Source organism: Centruroides vittatus, unplaced genomic scaffold, assembly GCF_030686945.1.
Source record: "Centruroides vittatus isolate TY-2023 unplaced genomic scaffold, ASM3068694v2 scaffold_576, whole genome shotgun sequence".
In the NCBI taxonomy this organism is placed as follows: domain Eukaryota; kingdom Metazoa; phylum Arthropoda; class Arachnida; order Scorpiones; family Buthidae; genus Centruroides; species Centruroides vittatus.
In genome coordinates, this window is record NW_027122713.1 from 2,428,194 (window position 1) to 2,448,120 (window position 19,927).

The 19,927-nt window shown below is 35.3% G+C and overlaps 1 protein-coding gene across 3 annotated transcripts; it reads left to right on the forward strand.

Moving 5' to 3' along the window:
• The first annotated feature begins 684 nt into the window (after positions 1 to 684).
• Positions 685 to 19,864, forward strand: LOC136989483 (arrestin domain-containing protein 3-like). Of its 3 annotated transcripts, none has more exons than XM_067287655.1 (8): positions 685 to 960; positions 11,294 to 11,411; positions 11,486 to 11,608; positions 13,512 to 13,666; positions 14,872 to 15,051; positions 15,145 to 15,342; positions 15,466 to 15,580; positions 17,802 to 19,864. In XM_067287655.1, exons 2-8 carry the CDS (start codon positions 11,300 to 11,302, stop codon positions 18,044 to 18,046), a joined length of 1,128 nt encoding a protein of 375 aa, XP_067143756.1. In that variant the 5' UTR covers positions 685 to 960; positions 11,294 to 11,299; the 3' UTR covers positions 18,047 to 19,864. The 3 variants fall into 3 exon arrangements, with proteins under 3 accessions (XP_067143756.1, XP_067143753.1, XP_067143754.1); XM_067287652.1 differs by having other exon boundaries at positions 686 to 960; positions 13,440 to 13,666; XM_067287653.1 differs by lacking the exon at positions 685 to 960 and adding an exon at positions 6,029 to 6,188 and having other exon boundaries at positions 13,440 to 13,666.
• The last annotated feature ends 63 nt before the right edge of the window (positions 19,865 to 19,927 follow it).

The window sequence follows — 19,927 nt, forward strand, 5'->3', positions numbered from 1 at the left end:
GGTTGCGAAGAAAGAAGAGTAAGGATTTCTGCCATCATGACCATAAAAAATCCTTCATTTAACCATAGGATGACACGTTAGTGATTATCTTAGAAAACAACAGTGGAAATTCATATATTACCACAACATTTATTGTAATGTTAGTGATTATGTAGCTTGTATTCTACTTAATTATCATTCAGAGATAGAAGCCACACAGATAAGATGAATCGCCGAAATCCGAACCCACGTTTTTCTGTCATCAAGCCACTTGCCGTTCATATCAATTGGATGGTCGATATTAATGGCATTAATCTATTCCGGAAAAACGCGTTAATTATGTAACGTAGCGAACATTGAATTATTAACAATTAAATTATAAAATAAGATAATTCGGGCCCGAAACGGGGAGTTGTCGGTTCGGATCTTACGTCATCCCAGTTTTCTCACATTTAATTAGAATTTTACATATATAAATATCTTATTAAAATTGTTAACGAACAAAAAAATAAAATAAAATAAAATCGGACATTTTGTTAAATTAATAACAAACTAAATCCGATTAATATTTGAAAAATTCGATAAATCGCATAATATTAAAATAAATAAATAAATTACGAAAGAAAAGGGGAGGAAAGAAAGATGATAAAAAAAGCAGACGACATTAATTTAAAAATCGAGGGTTGTCATACATAAGTGTGGAATTTGTAGATGGCGCCTCGAGTTAGTCAGTTTGCCATCATATCGTCTGGCGTCATTAAACTAGTCGACAGCTGTCGGTAGTGTCGTATAGAAGCAGAAGTAATCTACAGTTGGAATGAACGTTTGATCAGTGATTCTGTCGAATAAATCGGCCATTTCCTCCTCTTTCTTCTTCCTCTTAATCAAAGCGCAAAATGGATTACTTCGTATCAGCTTCGCCGACCAAAATACGTCCAACTAGGTTATAACATTACCTCATGCGGCACCATTAAAGAAAAGGTAAGCCTTTACTCCAGTTTATGTTTAATAAGAAGCGAATTAAGGATTATAAAAATCGATAAATGGAAACACGCACCGGCTTACGTAGGTGGAAGTCAACGTACCCGACAGACCGTGTAAACAATCGAGTATAAACGTAATCGAGAGAATATTCTATAATTTCCAATACATCACAGTGGCGTTGGAGTGAAAATGCAACATGTCTTCCTGTCTAGCTTGTGGATTGTATGCGCTAAAACACGATTCTACGCGTCACCTAATCCACATTGGTTCGTAAATTTCATTTAAAAAAGGGATTCGAATCGAGTAAACGAGGCGTTTTGTCGCAATGTTTGCTTTGCCCCTGTAAAGCACGCTTTTCCTCGTCTCCTATGATTCGCGTAAAAAAGAGAGATTCTGTCAATCTCAACATTTACAAGTTACGAATCAATAGGAGTAATTCATGACGACCTCTACTAAAAATCGATCTTTTTCCTTTTCTACCTGTTACTACGGCTACTTATAGGTTACCGTAATAATATCGTCTAGAAATAAACCGAATTGTAATGATGATAATACCCATCTGATTCTCTCTAACGCCATTTTACATGCTAATTTTTACGTTGTTTCCCTACTTAATTAATTATTAAACCCTTCCCCGTATATCCGAAGCGTTAAATTAGGTTTTAAACCCCGAAATTGCGGCATATTTTTCTTTCTTTTGCCACTAGCTTGTTGCTTTTTAGCGTGTGTCTGATACTCCCGTTGGTTCCAGAACTCATTTTTCTGGATTTTTTATTGAAAAAATGAGTTAAATAATTGCGTGAATTTGTCGGAAATACGTGAAAAGTGAAGTTTAATCTGAAAAATCTCGATTGAAGCACGACATTACGGCCACACTGTACACATATTAATGCTAGGAAATTGTTTAAATCTACTTCCTATCGGAGTTTATTATTAGAAGTAGCATATTTAACATCGGGGTGTGGCATGTTTTTTAAAATATTTAACATTTAAATCCCGGTAGTTCGAAAACGTGAGAGACAATCATTAGAGTGAGCTTAATATTGCCACGGTTAGGTCTAATTTCGCTCTGTGCATAAAATCTGCATATACCAATAAATCCTTAACAATAAAATTTGGATGCTGTTGCCTAGCAACTGCATCATCGTTTAAAGTTGCGTTACGAAGATCGAGTGCTGTATACATTACATCTTTTCTTCTTATTGACTTTATCCGTCTCGTCATTCATTGATTCGTCTTTGCCAGGATATCAGCCTTGTAAACGATATAAAAAGGATAATTATCTCAATTATCTACATAATTAAACATTCTAGAACGGCAATTATAGATTTTTTAAAGCTAGAATTAGCACAGATCTGATAAATTTAATGATTTTTATCTGATTTGACAACATGCGCGCTTGCTTTAATTATATATATATGTATCTCTCTCGACTTTTTGGACCTTTTTAGGGTTTTAATTAGCATACTCCAAATTCGGGCACTCCAATTAACTTAATAATTATTAATTCTTTTGACTATCTCTCCGTTTTTAACGACATAAAACTGGATAGAAAGTCTCTTCAATGGCATTTTGTCCTTTACAATACAGGTCGAGCAGCTTAACTGCATTTGCCACTTTGTCGTTTCTATGACAACCATTTTGCTGATTCATAGAAAGGATGAACTATTGCATTGATACTTCTTTCATTTATATTATTTATATATATATATATATATATATATAGATTTCCTTCGATTCTGCAGCTTCGAAATCGAAGATGCAAATTATACTTTTTGTTTAGTAACCCGGTTAACGATACGTGTTTCGATCAGTGTTGTGGAGAGAGAAGGGGGAAAAAAGCACACTGCGCCATCGAAGAGAATTAATTATTACTGTGTCGCGGATAGGTTGATGTAAAATGCATTAACTTGCGATTACGATGTGCTAATTCCCATGGTTACAAGAGCCATTTTGAAAAGGTAGATTAAATGCCAGCTAACTCTTATAAAACTGTATACATAGAGAAAATATTTAACTGTTAATAGTGTTATGCTCTCTTTTGAAAGGTTTTCATCTGTCGTTCACGTTATCGTAAAAGTTGTTTGTGTAGTAATGAGGCCCGTTGCATAATTTGCAATGAAATTTTTATTGCCGTTTCTTTCAGAAAACTTTTATCAAAGAGCTTCATTAGTACATACGGGTGTTTGCTTAAAAATCTGGATAAATCCTCATATTTAGCAACTAGTTAGTTAATTCTCGACAATGTACTGTACAACTACAAAGTTTTATTCAGCTCAATTTTATTAAGTATGTTGATGCTCCAATTCACCTTGCTTACACTTTTTCTTCGGCAATTTTAAAATAGAATTTAAGCAATTTGATATTTCTACCTTGCCTAAATTTCCTGTAAATCAGAAAATTGAGGAGATGACCTTAAAACTCGTCTAAGATGCGTGCCGTGTATAAAAAAAGCCTAGTATTATATTATTTATTTTAATATATAGATACAGTCGAACCTCCAATTTCTCCCCAACATCCTCAGGAAGGTTTCTTTTTGAAAATAATAAACTGTATATAAAAATAAGTAATGTTATAATTTCCACTGATATAATATGATAAACGAGATTAAAAGAAATTAAACTATTTAATTTCGGAAGTCCATTACTTAAATTTACTGTTGTACTATAAATTAGTCCACTGTAAACCAATCTTTTATGATCTGAGATAGAGCAGAGCATTATCTTACTATACATTTAATTTTATGGTTAATATATTCATCTTCTTTTAAAATAAAGTTTTAATCTTTTAAATAAATACATAAATAAACTTTTAATTAAAATAATAAAAGGAACACTGTAGTTTTATTATTGTATATGTTTCTAATATTTTTATAACGTGACAATGCAATATTTTTCTTCTATATTTAAACTCTTTTATGTAATCACTTGTTATGTCAAAAGCTACTATTGTTCAAATAATATAAATAGCCAAGTAATGTAATTTCCATACTTAACGGAAAATTCCCCAAATTATCAGTAAAAATATCCGTAATTATTCCGAACTGTTCGATATGTACTGAAAAATTACTGATAATTTCCTTAACTTTTCGAAACAACAGTAACCTAGTACTTTTTTTACACTTGAGAACTAATACATTACATACATTTAATAATTTTTTTTTTATTACAACAAATTTCTATTACATTATCTTGAAAGTTATAGGGGATTTTTCAGGAAACTTGGAAAATTTTATTGCGCCGCTTTGGGTATATAAAAATGACGCATACCCAACCTCGGATATTTTCCCTACCAAACAACCAAGCGATAGGTCGATGGCTTATAACAAAACTCTTAAATCTTCTAATCTAATCGGTGTTCGCTGTAAATAGCACAAAGTCTCATCTAAGTGCACCGTATCACCCCAGATTACTTAGTGAAAAAATCTTACGTCTAATACACCTCCACCGTTCATCAAATGGGGGAAAACTACTAAATTCTCCAACTAATTTTTTTTTATTTTTTAATTTGGTTGGCGACGTGGAGTGGCGCTTTAAAAATAGTTTTGAGTGATTAATCAGTTAGACTCGTGTGCTTCCGGGAGGAGGGGAAAAATCTGCATTTTTAACGAATTTTCTCTTTTCAAGGTCATTACCATTTTTCCCCGTGTTTAGGGAATTTAGATATCATCTGTCGCTGGATATTTTGATGATTTTTAAAAATCTTATACAAAATCCAAGTTCAATATTTTAAGCTCTAAAAAACGTACAGTACGTACATTTAAAAGATTTATATACCTTAACTTGGTTACTTTCTTGTTGATTATTCATGATTAGGGAATATTCCATGCAGTAAAGATCATTTTCCCTGATCAGATTTTGTTTATTATTGACGTTGAAATCGTCTGTTTCCAGAAAGTTCTCTTAAATAGTTAAGTCTTTGGCCGGATCGTCTTCCATTCGTGTGTGTCTAGGGGATTATTTATTTATTTCCCGGTGTTGTTATACTCTCCGATCGTGGCACGTGACTAGAAAATAAGATTCTTTAAATCTTCCGAATCACGCGATTCGATCGATCTTTACTTAACCGAATTTTTACAATTCGATTTCTATTTTTAGAGAGATTGTAAACGTTATCAGGGATATTACGCCGAGTGTAATTTTCATCTGTTAAAAAGAGGGTTTTTTTATTTTTTTAAATTGCCTTTATTTCCTCGGGGATTTCAGATTTTATCATCTGCCGATTCGAATTTCGGGGATATTCTTAATTGTCGTCTGATCCTTTTAGGGTTTTTTTTTCTTTTGAAGATTTGAAATTCGGAAATTGTTTGAAATATTTTCGACATTCGGAATTTGTATCTCTAAAGTTAATCCAAAATAAAATTATTGCCTTAAATTTCCAATTAGATTTATTGTTAAGGGGTATTAATGTCCCTAAATTTTCCTGTTTATCCTATTTACGATAGACATTTAAAAAATATTTACATTCAATTAGTTTAAAGAATTTAATAAATTTCCCTAAATAACAATAATACTAATAATAATTCGGGGGAAATTTTAGGGATGTTTTATCAATATGAAAAATAGTAACTATAAATAATTTCGAAATAATCACTTATATAATCATTTTTCTATTAATATTTTTCTTGTAATTATATTCTTATCTGTAATACAGTATTTATTATTGATTGAATTAAATTCTTAGGGATTTTTTTTCTAACGAAAATTTTAAGTCTTGAATTTCTTGCTTTTCTTCGTTTTTAACGAGACTGTAATTTATTTAAAATTTAATCGATAAAATATTTAAATTGCGATTATTATTATTTAAAATCTGATTATTTTTCAAATAACATTATTTCGAATCGAAATTTAAAAATACCCTAAATATCCTCAAAATTTCCTACATTTATATTAAGAAATTTTAAGGATATTTAGGGATTTTTTAAAGTAATGACACACATGAATATGTCAATACATTTTTTGGATATTTATACATATATATATATATTTTTAATTTTCTTTATTTTTATTTTTTGAGATGCTTCCAGAACCGGATAATGTCTTCCAATTAACCGGTGCATTGTCGATGTTCGATAAATATTTATGGTACGCCAATTTTAGAGTTACTAGTAGAGTTTAAGGATACGGAAACACGTGGAATGTTGTCATGGAGACGGGATTTTTTTCAGGAGATGGTTTCTGCGATTTTTCCCTCCTCCGTTCCGATGCGGAAGTCACGTGAAACGGGTGAGAAATCGCTTTAGTTGATTGGACGAGGCATCACTTTTGCTTTGTCACATCTCGAATGAATCTCCTCTTCGAATTCACCTGGAAGTATGAAGGGATAAAAATAGAATATTTATCCCTTCTTTTATCCCCGAAATTGAAAAAAACGGCTGAATGTGGATAAATGCTCCGTTTTTATCCCCGTTTATCAATTCAGGAGTGAAGAGAGGGATAAAACGGGATTTTTTTTCTACTTGATCTTTTTTCTTCGGTTAAATAAATGTCCCTTTTCCCGTGTTTAAATGATAAACGAAGGGAAAACAATTCCGTTTTAATATTAAAACTGTAATCGACTCCGTTTTGTTTTGTTATTAGCGTGTAATTTGGAAATGAAATAAGCACGTGAGAGTCAAACTTTCTGCGTGTCACGTGATTCGGACACGCATTGAAATCCAGTCACGTGAACTTTTTCAATATCCTAAAATCGAGTTCGCGGCCTTTAGAACGTGACTTCTTTTAGTCCAAATTTCTTTGGAGTGTCGAATCACGAGAATTCAAAATTTTTAGAATAACGTGGCTGGCACCGAATCGCTTTCGATGGATAATTATCGATAATGTTTCAGAATCACGTGACAGAAATCAATTATAGCAATCCAACATTTGAATATTAAACGTTCCTTCCGTGTCTCTCCACTTGCGTCACGTAAAATTGCGAAAATTTCCGACATTTCAGTGCTGTCACGTGAGACTTCATCGACGAGAAACAAAAGAAAAGTAAATTTGCTTAAAGGGGAAAGACAGTAATCAAAACGTGTCTCATATTTTTCCGTCATAGAGGTGTCACGTGATTCAAATAAATTTAATATGTAAATTCAAATAAACTTTAGGTACTGTACAGTACAATAAGCTGCATCCGAGTCATTTATTTCGGTGAACCAATCTTTGTATTGAGAGAAATGTGTAGATAAATCACGTGATTTAGTCACAGATTTCCTCGGAATGAAGTGATAAATATTCCGGCTTTTAATTCCTTCTTTCGATTGCAGGGATAAGAGGAATAAATTTTTCTCTAACTTATCCCTTTTTTCAGTAAATATCCCCATTCTAAGAGATAATGGAGAATTTCCGTTATTTATTTATCTCTGAAAATTTTGAAATTATAAGAAATGTCGAAAAACGAGATCTAATGCACTGTCTGCGGTGTAGTTGAATCACGTGATTACACCTTTATTCTCGATGTGCGAGATTTTATTCCTTGAATCACGTGATTTTAGAATCATTATGTGTCACTTGATATTCGTACAACTGCTGGTCACGTGGCATTAAGGAGAATCTGAGGGGATGATTTTTAATCGAATTATCCCGGTAACAGAATTTAAAAAAAACGGCGAGGTACGAATTAATGTGACGTCACGACATAATTTTAAAAAGTTTTCTAACCAATTACGCTGTTAGAATGGAATCATGCGATTCCCACGCCATTAATTCGAGTTAATTCGGAAGCTAATTTGTTAGAGATATTTCCCTAAAGAAACTGAAAATTGTGGTAACGCAAATACGAGCAGCCCTATTACGATTAATATTGTATTTCTGTTGTTTATTTAATGACAAGATAAAGGGAAGACAGAGGAGTGAGCAGTAGTTTATATTTTATTTTATTTTCTTATCTCGTCGCGACTCGAAAGAAAAAGACTATCCCTCTTTCATAAATGAATACCATATGAGGCTTCTGTAGCCATTTTAAATCGTTTCCTAACAATCCATTGCAACTGATGCGAAGAATTGTTTGTTTTTAAAAGAAAGTTACTCAGTGACAGAATGAAAAATTGCTCGTTAATTGTTGTTCAAGTGGGATAAAGAAAATTCCCTTCCGGCGGTTTTTCTTCCCTCTAAAAACATCCTTCCTCTATAAAAGAGGTTGAAGCGTATTTCCCCACAATTAAGCGCCCGTTAATTTCCTAAAATGCGTAAAAATATAGGAGTTTCCTTATAAAGTTCCCGTTTAGGGATTTTCTTTTCCATCGGCAAGTGAAAGAAAATTGGTTGTTTTGTTTCCCTTGTATGATAAATATTGAAAATATATTTGTTTTTATGTGGGGATATAAAGAAGGGTTTTTGGAAGCAAAGTAAAGTTTAGATTGTATTCGGTTTATGAGGGACAAACAATTGAAACCGCCTATCAAATTCGCAATATTCTAAAGACTGGTATGTGGGGAATTTTTGCAAATGGAAGGAAAATTTAGTTTCGATTTCTTTGCCAAATAATATTTAAAAAGGGATATTAGGTTTGTTTTTTCACAAGGACATAAATTTCACGTATTTACTGGAGAAAGAAAGAGTATTTTCACTTATTATTGTCTTTAATATGATCTTTCATTATATGGAAATATTTAAGGAATTTTAGGAATCTTAGCCGAACTTGTATAAATATTTTCCCGAGTGTTTCTGTATTGTAAGCAAAATCGTGAAATTTCACTGCGAGCATGGATAAAATATTTCCTTGAATCTTCAGGGAAATTTTGAGGATTTGATAGGGAATGATATTTCCCTTAGTTTTGAAATTCAATCGAATTTGGGGATATATTTATTCCCTTACAGGGAAATTTCCCAATAGGGAAAAATTACCCGGAGACGCGTGCCAGTAATTTTCCATCAGTTTATAACTATTTTTATTGTCAATTAGCCATTATTTTCGCATAAACCGGGTGGTGTTCATTCGTTTAAATTTGGAATGTGCCTTATTTTCGGCACATCGTCATCCTCCAGCTCTTTATTGTCTTTTAACGGGCGCTTAATTAAAATAATTGTGGAAGCAATTAATAAATCGCCACGTCCTTTATCTAATTCTTTAAATCTGTTAATGATCACGCAGAAGGGTTAATTGTTGTACAATTAACAGAAAGACAAATGAAACAAATTAGTCGCCTTAGCGCTTGAGGTATGTACAAACATCGACTGTTTTAATAACGCTTAAGAGTCTCGGTGGTAATGTACTTCCAAGAATGTTTGTACCGTTATTTCTACTCGTTACTGTACCATTATTAACAAAGGTACTTAGTGATTAATGTTGACTTAAAGTAACGATAATAGAAAACAGTACCATTAATGGGGAGTGGTAGTCGGAGTAATTACCGTGGTACTATACTGAATCCTTCTTTAAATTTTCGTATATATTTAGGGAATAAGGTGTGTTTGTCGTACAGTAACTGCAGCTTTAGGGAAAACAACGAACGAATGACATTTATTAATTTTATATTAAAAGTTTCCTACTACAATATACTATATAGAATTCCCTAGTATGTAGGGAATTCTATATATTTCCCTACATACTAGGCTAGCTTAAGCATGTAAGGAATTATTGTATATATAAGTAATTTAGGTGCATTGAAACATATCCAATTTACAAAAATTCCTTTTACAGAACGTTAAAATGTCATTCGTTCGCTACTTTCTCACTAGAGAATGGAGAGATTTCAGTAGAAATTGTGGTGCTAAATTATTAAGTTAAAAGTAAAAATTCCCCAAATAATAGAGAACTCGTTGTAGTTGCAGCGGTAGTAAGAGTCCGTGATCCGTTTTTTGATTGTTTCCTACACGCGAAGGAAAGCGTAATGAGTTTTATATAAAAAGTAAAAACAGTGGCACTAGTGTAACAATCGACAATTAAAGGAAATTAAACATTTTAAACGTGGTTTAAATCCTAAATATTCTAGTACGTCACACCCGAACTTCTGAAATGAAATTGCTGTTTGAAGAAATTGTTCTGAAACACGTTTTTCAGTAAATACGACAATACTTTTCTACTAATGAGCAATTATTTTTAATCATATTTTAAATTTATTTTATTTAAATTATATGCTCTCCATCTCAAATTAGTAGTGGCTTGCCTCTGTACAGTACATATTACCTTTCGAGTCGCGCCTGTCATTAACTGCTTTCAAGAGAAAACTTTTGAATTAAATTAACGTGACTTCCGGTTTGCATCGGTCGTTCGTAAATCGTTAATCGAGGGCCTCCTGCCCCTAAGGTTTCCATATCTGATCTCGACTTTCATCTATCTAAACTCCATTCTCGAGATTAAGAAAGGACGACGGTGGGAATTTATAGGTTACAATCTTTTCAAATTGCAGACCAATGAACATTAACTGTATAGTTAAAAAACAATAATCTTTAAAAAATTGTAAAATTTCTTAAAAATAAACGAGTTTCTAAAATTAACTCTTTTCTATCCGACTTCGAAAGAGCTAAGAACTGAGATGGACACCGTGGAAATTAATAAATACTTCTCACTTCTTAGCTCTTTCGAAGTCGGATAGAAAAGAGTTAATTTTAGAAACTCGTTTATTTTTAAGAAATTTTACAATTTTTTAAAGATTATTGTTTTTTAAATATACAATAACCGATCCCATTGCTTGATATTTGTTTAACTGTATAGTGTTAAATTTCCAATTACAATGCTAACAGTTTTGGAATGATTTATAGTTGTAAATCAAAAATAATAGCGATGAGAATTGAAGCACGATAGGCCCCTCGATATAACGGACGTCTATTGTTTATGAAAAGTATTCTTACACATTGTGTTGTATTAGTTATACACGTAAAATATAGCAGAATAACTCAAAAGAACACTACCGTAAAATGTTTGGTATACATTCATAGCTCTCTTACATAGAGGACTTGGTATCGTTATATCGAGGGGCATCGCATTGCAATTCTTAACGCTATTATACGTTTTGTAAGGATTACATTGTCGTCAATCCTGTTAGACCGAAATTTTACTGTAGCGACACAGGCGACAGCAGTAACGAGGATAACTTGAAGACAATAATATCCATCGTCGATAACAATACTAAAAACAGAGGTGATATATCAATTAGTATTAATTTTTCCCTCGCGACCTCCGAGCACATCCGTATCGGGTTACGCTCCCATCATAGTGTAGAGTATAGTATTACCGGTGTAACTACGGTATGCAGAATTACGTCACTAACACGGTCGGGTTTTAAAACCAAACATCACAGTAGGAGGGAAGGGGGAAACGAGGCGGCCGAAGGATGCGCTGACATAACAATACAGAACATGGCAAAACGGCATCAATTAATGGGACGATATTGATCTGTTTACAGGTATCAATGGATTACATAAGGGAATTTGATATCCGCCTAGAAAAAGAGATGTACTACGCTGGGGAAATTTTAGTGGGTCACGTGATCTTGGATACAGTGGAGAACTTCAAATTGAAAGGTATAAGTTTAGGTCGCCGGTCGGACGGAGTTAAGCGTTTCCTCCCCTCTAATTTCTTTTTATTCCTCTTTCAGCCATCCGCGTTCTGTTGAGGGGGAAAGCTCACGCGGAATGGAAAGTGGTCGTCAGTGGAGATAGGAGAACTGTCAAGGACGACCAGGTCTTTATCGACGATAGAGACGTCATATGGGGCAAAGGTTGGTTCTCTATCGACTCTCCTCTCTATATTTATGCGGAGTAAGCACTTTTTTTGGTTGTTCAATCCGCCATCTTCTATCTCATCTATTGTTTTCTATAAATCCGATTTTAACCCGGCTTCCGCGGTTGTAAAAGCTACGTGTAAAACGCTCGTGCGATCGAACCGCGATTCGGAACTGCCGTTTGTTGGCTTCGAAAACTGGCGTTATATCGCGTTTGGCAGTTCGAGAGTTTTAGGGGGTTTGAAAGCGATTTGATGATGACGATGGGTTCTGTATTTAGGCTAATGTCCTCTACGGGAAAGATCCTTTCGTAGACGCTTTGTCTTTAAATTTTCGTATATATTTAGGAAATAAGGCGTGTTCGTCGCACAGGAACCGCAGTTGAAGTGAAAACAAAGAACGAATGGCATTAATTTTATTAAAAATTCTCTAGTATGTAGGGAATTTCCCTACATACTAGACTAGCTTAGTATCATGGAATACAGAAATACAGACACCGAAGATCCTTTCGTAGGCGTTCTCGACGCTATACAGGGGTTCGACCGTATACGCGTTTTCCATTTTATCTTCGTTTTGCTCTGCCGTCGATTGCCGAAAGCTTTTATACAGCCGATGTTCGGATACCACGCGTTGCCATCGGCACCAAGAAACTCCGACTTCCGTTTCCGGCATCCGAAAATTCGAGACGAATTTCTTGTACGAGGTGCATTAAAGTTATAACACCTCCGATTTTTTTTATCAGGACTGGAAACAGTTAGAAACATGTGGTTTGTTTTAAAATACGTGTGCACTCGTTGTGAATGCGTGACAGAGATGGCAGAACTGTACAGCACACAGAACTCTAGGGTAGCGGCGAGAGTGTGGACTGTTTTTGATACTTAAAATAGCGACGTTTTCATTACAAGAACAGCGTGTAATCATTCGTTTTCTCGATTTGAATGGTGTGACATTGATTGAAATTCATCGCCAGTTGAGTGAGACATGTGGTGATGGCGTCAACATTGCCTGGCAACATGCCACGTGCGTAGCCTTGTGGTCGTCCGTCAGCATTCGTGGCACCCCACCTGGAGGACACTTTTCGCATTTTCAGGTCTTCATGCAGGATTGTGCGCACAGATCCTACGGAAATGCCAACTTTGGAGGCGTTGTGTTCCACACCCATTCGACGATCCTCCAAAACAACTTCCTCCATTCGCACGATCATATCGTCAGACCAGCTGGTGCGAGTCCAAGATGGTCTTGGTTTGTTGTCACATGACGTTCTGCCTTCTTTGAACTGTCGCACCCACGAACGCACATTAGACACAACCATGACACCATCACCACGTGTCTCGCTCAACTAGAGACGAATTTCAATCAGTGTCACGCCACTCAAATGAAGAAAACGAATGATTACAGGCTGTTCTTGTAATGAAAATGTCATCATTTTAAGTATCAAAAACAGTCCGCACTCTCGCCGCTACCGCTAGAGTTGTGTGCGCCGTACAGTTCTGCCATCTCTGTCACGCATTCACAATGAGTGCACGCGTATTTTAAAACAAACCGCATGTTTCTATCTGTTTCCAGTCGCGAGAAAGAAAATCGGGGTGTTATAACTTGAATGCACCTCGTAATTGGATTTTATTCGAGGCGGTCGTCGCGCCCCCTGGTGGAGCTCGGGACATCTCAAAAAATGATGATAATGGGAAACGCTTAGGAAGAAAAAAAAAAGAACGAAACGCCGAGATTAAAATAAAATGTTATCGTTATGTTAATTGTGTAAATTGGAACGATTACGCCTGTATTAAACGACTGTTGTTATTATTTTGAATTTAATGGACGCGTGCAGATAAGGTAGAAGGGAACGTGCCCATCTTACCTCGAGGTCGACACTCGTTTCCCTTTCGTTTTCAATTACCAGAAAGTTCATTGCCCTGCAGTTTCGAAGCCAGACCGTGCACGGTACGATATTACGTAAAAGTGACGGTGGATATACCGTACGCTTCGCCTCCGCAAGGCATGAAGTACTTCACCATTATTGGACCTCATATCGATTGCATGGAAGAACAGTATTTGGTAAGTTTCCTTATATTTTTTTACCATTATTTTTAATCGTTTCGCCCGAGAGTAACTTCCGTTTCCGGTTCTTACCGCGGTCGTTTATTTAAACCTCTCCCCGTCGGTCCTGGCGCCGTCTGACGTCGCCCGCCCGCAAACCATCCCCTGATGTCGATTTTTCTGGGAAATGATTGATAAACGATTTAATTTTTATGCTCGATACGTTCGTTCGGTTTCTTTTAATGGCCGGTATTTCCGGTTTTATTGAATTTTTTCTTAGTAGACGACGACGAACTAACCACTCCGGGAATTTAGCATTCGGGCGCACGACATTCGTTAAAAACAATATTATATTTTTAGAAAGAAAATCAAAAAATCCTCCCGATGATTGGCGAATATATTGTATATCGCTCTTAATGAAAAAAGATGGCGCCGTCGAATATTAAATTCGAGGAGCATCGTTGTTCGTTATACTCGATGTATGAATTTTTTCGCTATACTTTTTAGTTAGTTATTTAAAAATTGTCCGTTCCGATTGTTAAAATTAAGAATACGGCATTGGCCAAGTGTTGCCATTAATGCTAGCACCCTCTTAGTAAAGCGGGGCGGGGGAAATTTATTTCTAACGGAGGAACGTCGTCCAATTCCGATATTTACCGTAAAGATTTATCCTCCTTCCCCCCACACACTTCCTAAGTTTACTTATTCGAAAGTAAATTTTTTTTACATTGTCAAACACGGAGCCGCGCAGTAAATTTTGATCCGGACTCGAACCCGTCATTTCTTCCCGCTCATAAATACGTAGCTGGCACGCCGGCGTCTCGTCTAAATATAAATCCCGCGTTGTTTTCCTCATTTTAAAAGATGTAACTCCGGAAACTGGAAGATAATTGCGCGGCTATCGGACCGGCATCGATTAACTCCGATAAAGCCGTCGGATTTAATATAATTCTTTAAAGAAATCGAAAATAAATCCTCCCCGATCGAATTTAAAAACAGAAAATTTTCAATTTATTCGTTCGCCCATTAAAATTATTGATAATTTTCTCCCTCTGCCTCCACGTTTGGACTTCTCCTTCCGTCTCTTAAGTGATGCGGGGAAGTGTCATTGTCGGGGGCACGTTTATTATTGCCCTTTATGGTGTTTTTTTAATCTTTATTTCGGCTATTGTAATGTAAATTAACCTTTTATTTTATTTTTTTTTCTTTTGTTGGAACAATAGAGACCTTTAACGGGGCAGGACAAGAGGGCCGTGTGCTGTTTATGTTGCAAGAGGGGTGTAGTCAGCGTGAGAAGTTCTTTAGAACGTTCGGCGTATTGCTGCGGAGAGAGCATCCGGCTGAAGGCGGACATAGACAACCAGAGCGAAGAGAATATATTCCTCAGACTCAAATTGGTTCAGGTAAATTTTAATAATGAAATCTCCGGCGCGCTAAAAATAATTGCCGGCCAGAGAAACACTCCGGCTGTACAGTACGTTCTACCCATTTTTCAGTACGTGGAGTTTTTTATCGATCGAGGCGTGTTGGGCATCAACAAAGAAGTCAATAGAACCGTATTAGAATATAAAGGTGACGCCATACACCCTCACACCAGATCCAAATTTGACAGTTCAAACAGTTTAGTGGTTCCCGTCATGCCACCCACTCTAATGGGAGTGTGCCGCCTTCTCCAAATCTACTATTTTCTAAAGGTAGGAGTTTCTTTTCTCTATCGATTATCTTCTTTCCCCCTCCTATTGATTGTGGCGAATAAAATCCGAAAGACGAAAACAAAAAAATTGATTTTTTTTAAAAATATTTTTCTGGCGATTTAGGTTTGGGTGGAACTGGAAAAATCCGGCGACGATTTACATATGAATTTCCCAATCACGATAGCTACTTGTCCTTTCCGCATTCCCAATTCAAACCAGCAACCCAAGTTAGAGTACGGTGAGTAATTATTATTAATATATACATAAAATATAATACTTTAATCACATTTTTCTTTCTCCAAATAAAAAAAATCCAAGTAATTTTTAGAAATCTCTCTCGGCATTAATGGATTTCGACTGTTTACTTTTAACTCCTCGGCCTAATACCCCTAAAGTAAAATTTACGCGACGATTTTTTTTTTAATATTTAATAATAAAAATCTTGTAAGATTTTCTAAAAAAATCCCTTTTGGAAGTTCACGCGACGGGAAAAAATCACATTATATATTTGATTAATTAGAAATAAAAAGGTTTTCCGGAGATTACGAATGGATGAACTTTGACCCGTCGGCCTACGTAAGAGTAATTACCATTGTTTCGAAGGTGATTAAAACAGGATAAAGGAAATCGATGAAGGGAAATAGTCGTTAATGTTTTTCAATATTTTTAAAGAGACGGTAAGATTCAAAATTTCAGTTCAAAAATCGTTCGCCGGATCGTTATATGTAAGGAATTATCGGCAATTATATATATATATATATAATTGCCGATAATTCCTTTATTATTCTACTATAAAGCTATTGGCTAATTAAATTTCATACACGGTCCCTATGTAGGTCAGTTTCAAAAAAGAAAAAACAAACTTCCTAAACAATCGTAGAGTCAAATTTCTAAAAAAAGAATCGTTGTCTGAGACGAAATTCTAGAGCAGTCATTATTCTTGTTTTGTTCGATGCTCCAGAACGAAAATTAGAGTTATCGTTTTGAAATTCCGTAAGTACGCACTATGAAAGTATTTCGCACGCGTCTCTTAACCTTTACGGGATATTTTATGCACTCGTGTATAAACGCTAGAACATTTTCCCGATCTAGAACTCCGCGGCCGTTTTCTAGTTTTTTTTCCTCGATACAACAAATAAATATTCGTTCTCGAGCCAACTGGCATCTAGCGGCCGTTTAATTCCGCATCGTCCGAGTTTGTCTAGCTATTCTATTCTCTATAATTACCGTTACTACTGGAAGGTCCTCTCGATTCCTGCATCGACTTATCTTCCAGAACTATTTATCTTCCTATTAACCAGTCATTTGCAGTCGTTTATTTCTGCTCTCGAAGCCGTTCTCGTTCGGAGATCTGAATGTTATCGCGATTTACGAGATTTAATTTCTGGATTCAAAAATGATCTTTTGGGGGCACGTTCGACTCCAAAAATTCCACCGAAATTACAAACCTGGCGAACGAATAGACGTTCCCGCGCGTTTTGAGTGGTAAAATCGATAGGGTTTCGGGCTCGAGGTCTCTCTACTTAATTGACTTTGCACGCGTAAATAACCGCTTAATTATGATTAACTAACGAGTTAATTAAGGAACCGGCAACGCTACAAACTATCGAATAATTCGATCAAAGCCAGAAAATAAAAACATTCCGCTTCTAACGATGCAGTTAATTAGCGATGTTATCGGAGGAAGAGAGGATGGGGAATTTTTCCCGTTTTATCTGTCGGCCATCGAGTGTTATCGAAATTTTTCGTTCGAAAAATACGTCTGGTGACGTCACCGGCAGACCTAGACGTCATTTTCGCGCTTAATGACGTCAAGAGACCCGTTAAATATGACGTTCATCCGAAATGGTAAGGAACACGTGTTCGCAGACCTTTTCTTCCTTTTAATTTGCGTCTTATAACGCTTTATTGAAATTACCGAAGTTAAGACGATAAAAATCTTAGAGCGTTAGAACCAAAATATGAGTTTAAAAATAATTAACCAATCGCCTTTCCGCGTTGATACTAAATTTAAAACTACCTTTACGCTATTGGCAGTTCGCTGTTTTTAAATATCCAGTCGAGTACCCGATTGGACGACGTAAGCGCAAATTAAATCGACCAATAGGAAGCTTAACGGGATATTTACGTTAACGCAAAGGTATTTACCGAAGCTGCCGATCGGTGTACGATTTATAGATTATGCTAATTTATTCGCGCGTATTTAGGATGCGTTTTATCATCGAGTTTGCATAACGTGTGATCGAATTTACGGTTAGGGCGCGGTCCTTTTTTTAAAGTAAAAAATCAATTGCGAATTTGCCTATAAACTTGGTGCTTAAAGACCCTTAGAGGATGCCTGGGTGGTCAACTAACTTGCAAATTTAAATAACGATTTTAGCTTAAAATATGAAATTAGTGTTTTTGTTCACTTACCTGTTTTTTCTTTCTTTCTTTCTTTTCCGTGCTCCGGTAAGCAGAAGTGTGTTGCGAACACGTGGAGGGAGGAATGTATATCGGACCAGAATTCCTCTTGGGACAGGTGTACGATGGAACGTTGGGAATGGAGGAAGGAGAAACTGTAGTACTGTACAGACCGGTCTACGTCTGCGTTCGGAACAGGGGAAATTCTCAACCCTCTAATGCAATCTCGCGAGGCAACAACGAAGCAGGAAGCAGCAGCCGCCAAGAGAAGACGGCGGGAGTGAGCGAATCCAGGGCGTAAGACAGGGAGACACCAGATTACGGCCAGTACGGGACCAGATTCGAATGAGTTAAAAAAAAAAAAAAAAAAAAAAAAAAAAACAGCCACACGATCAACAAACGACTTGTCCGAAAACGAAAAAAAAAAAAAAAAAGTAAAAAGCCTGCCTGCAGGATCGAGTACAGACGGAAGGGAAAAGGCGGTGCCTCTTTTCGGATATATACACAAAAAGTAGTTTACCAAGAGCCTTACACCTGACACCATCTCTACATATTTACACTACTAGGCCACAGCTATCTGTGTGTAATTATTCAGGTGTTTGTAGAAGCCTTATCATTTCTTCCACGAGATCGATATGTGTCCTCTCTATTAGCTAAAAAAACAAAATAATTGGTGTTGGCAACGACGGTGCAGCTATTGACTTTTTTAAAAATTACACTACGTGGGGTGTGGTGTGCGTGTGCGAGAATAGTTGCTTATATCAATAATCAAATAGAATAAACCTCCCAACATTAGAATGTAGTTCTTATTTTGGGACCATAGAGACGAAACAAGAGAATAATTTTTCTTAAAAACAAAGGTATAAATCACTCACCTTAGTATCCGTGTAGACATTCTTTCCAGACTTAGTGTTAACAGATACGTATATTTCTGAAATAAAAGCATACGGTATATATGCAGTAAAGCGTATCTACTGTTAAAAAAAAAAGACGACAACGAAATGAGCATCGTATTTTTAATCCTTGGATATAAAAGGAATATATAAATAAATAAATAAATATATATATATATATACCCCACGAGGATTTACACCATCGTTATTTTCACAAGATGATGGATGATATTTAAAAGCATTGGGTGCTTTTGATGTTATTGTTGATGTTTGTATATATTTCTAAATGCCTGTGTTTTCCATTATTTAGTGTCCGGATCAGTAAAAATTCTAAAGAAAAAGAAACAAAAAAAAAAAATATTTCGTTAGTTTCGTTGCACGTAGAATCATGTTAATATATTTAGATAGTAAGTGAACTGTTAGTGAATGGCAGTTTCATCACATCGATACAATGTAATCATTACGAAATGTTGAAAATTTTTGTGCTGTTTATGAAAATACTTTATACCACTGTTATATACTGTCATGTTGCAGAGTAAAAACAGAAAAAAAAAAATTATATATATATATATATAATCTTATTTATTCATTCATTGATTTTCTATCCTCATTATGTCCACAACAATCACAAATTTTATCATAAATATATATGTATATGTATGTATGGTATGCAGAATTTCTGCTTTGTCAGATACTTAAGGAAATACTTCTACTGGTCCCATTAGCCTGGGTAAATTTTACTGGAATACAGTTTTAAACATTTATGGAAACATACGAAAATTAAATTTTAAGAACTAGTGTGGTCCTACAGATTCCTTATAGTTCTGTTTCTTCTCTAACCTGTTGGAGAATAAGAAATCTTTGGATTAAAGTTAGCAATTCTTACATTGTTGATAACTCTATCACACCAGGAATTAATGGATGGTATCTGAAAGGTGTCTATTCTGTAAGCTATATCTTTTGTGAATCGTCTGTTGTTCGTTTCGCCAGATTTTTATGCAGCGCATTTAGTTTGTCTTTTGTATAAAAAAAATTTATCCATACGGGCCATTGCCACACCAGGAAAGAGGGAGGTTCGAATGGGAAAAGAGTTAACATTAACAAATATATCTTCCAAAATAATGTTATTTATCACTGTACTTTTTTAATCTTGCATGATTATTTGATGTATGACATTATAAAACTTGTTAAATTTAATGAAGAAAATAAAACTTTTGACAATTAAATTTTAAAAATTATTTTGTCAAAAAAAATTTCTAACAATAACTGTTATAATCAATTGCTTTGTC